Here is a 536-nt window from a genome sequence, read left to right on the forward strand (position 1 = left end):
CCGCCTGCCCCGGGCCAGCGCTGAGCCTGCCTGCAGCAGCAAAGAAACAAACCAACAGGCGGGGCCCTGCTGCACTTTGAGCAACTGTTACACCAGACAGACGTTTACTTTTATATTTATTCGCTTAGGAAGCCCGCAGCCTCCAGCTGAACAAGAACAGATGGTTACAGGTATTTTGTCCGTGTCCCCGTCAGTCCTCCCGCGAGCCGAGCCTGGATTCCAAGCACTGACCCAGCCACTGGAGAGCCCCTTGGTGCTGAGGATGTTCCCGCTGGATCTGGTGGACGATGGCGCTAATGGCACGGAGCCGGTCCTGCACTTTCTGCTGCTCGTTCCTGCAGGCTTGCTCGGTGCGGCACAGGGGAGCGTACTTCCCTTCCTTCAGCGCCTGCAGGTGCTTCTGGCGCGTCTGGTAGGCCACAATCTCCAAGAGGTTCTGAGAAAAGCAACACCAGAAATTGCTCTGACAGCAGACTGCGCAGAGGAAAGAACTAAGAAAACAAGGGGATTTGTGTCACCAGCTCCGAAAGCGTCGT

The 536-nt window shown here is 57.1% G+C and overlaps 1 protein-coding gene across 1 annotated transcript in view; it reads right to left on the reverse strand.

Annotated features, from left to right (window-relative positions):
* Window positions 1-102: 102 nt before the first annotated feature.
* CCDC40 (coiled-coil domain containing 40) overlaps window positions 103-536 on the reverse strand; it is a 12,957-nt gene continuing 12,523 nt past the window's right edge. The window contains exon 19 of the mRNA XM_035899308.1: window positions 103-436. Coding sequence (XP_035755201.1) covers window positions 191-436 — 246 coding nt within the window. The 3' untranslated portion in view covers window positions 103-190. The remainder of the gene's footprint in view (window positions 437-536) is intronic.

This window comes from Egretta garzetta, unplaced genomic scaffold (genome assembly GCF_000687185.1).
Source record: "Egretta garzetta isolate BGI_Z169 unplaced genomic scaffold, ASM68718v1 scaffold131, whole genome shotgun sequence".
Taxonomy (NCBI): Eukaryota; Metazoa; Chordata; class Aves; order Pelecaniformes; family Ardeidae; genus Egretta; species Egretta garzetta.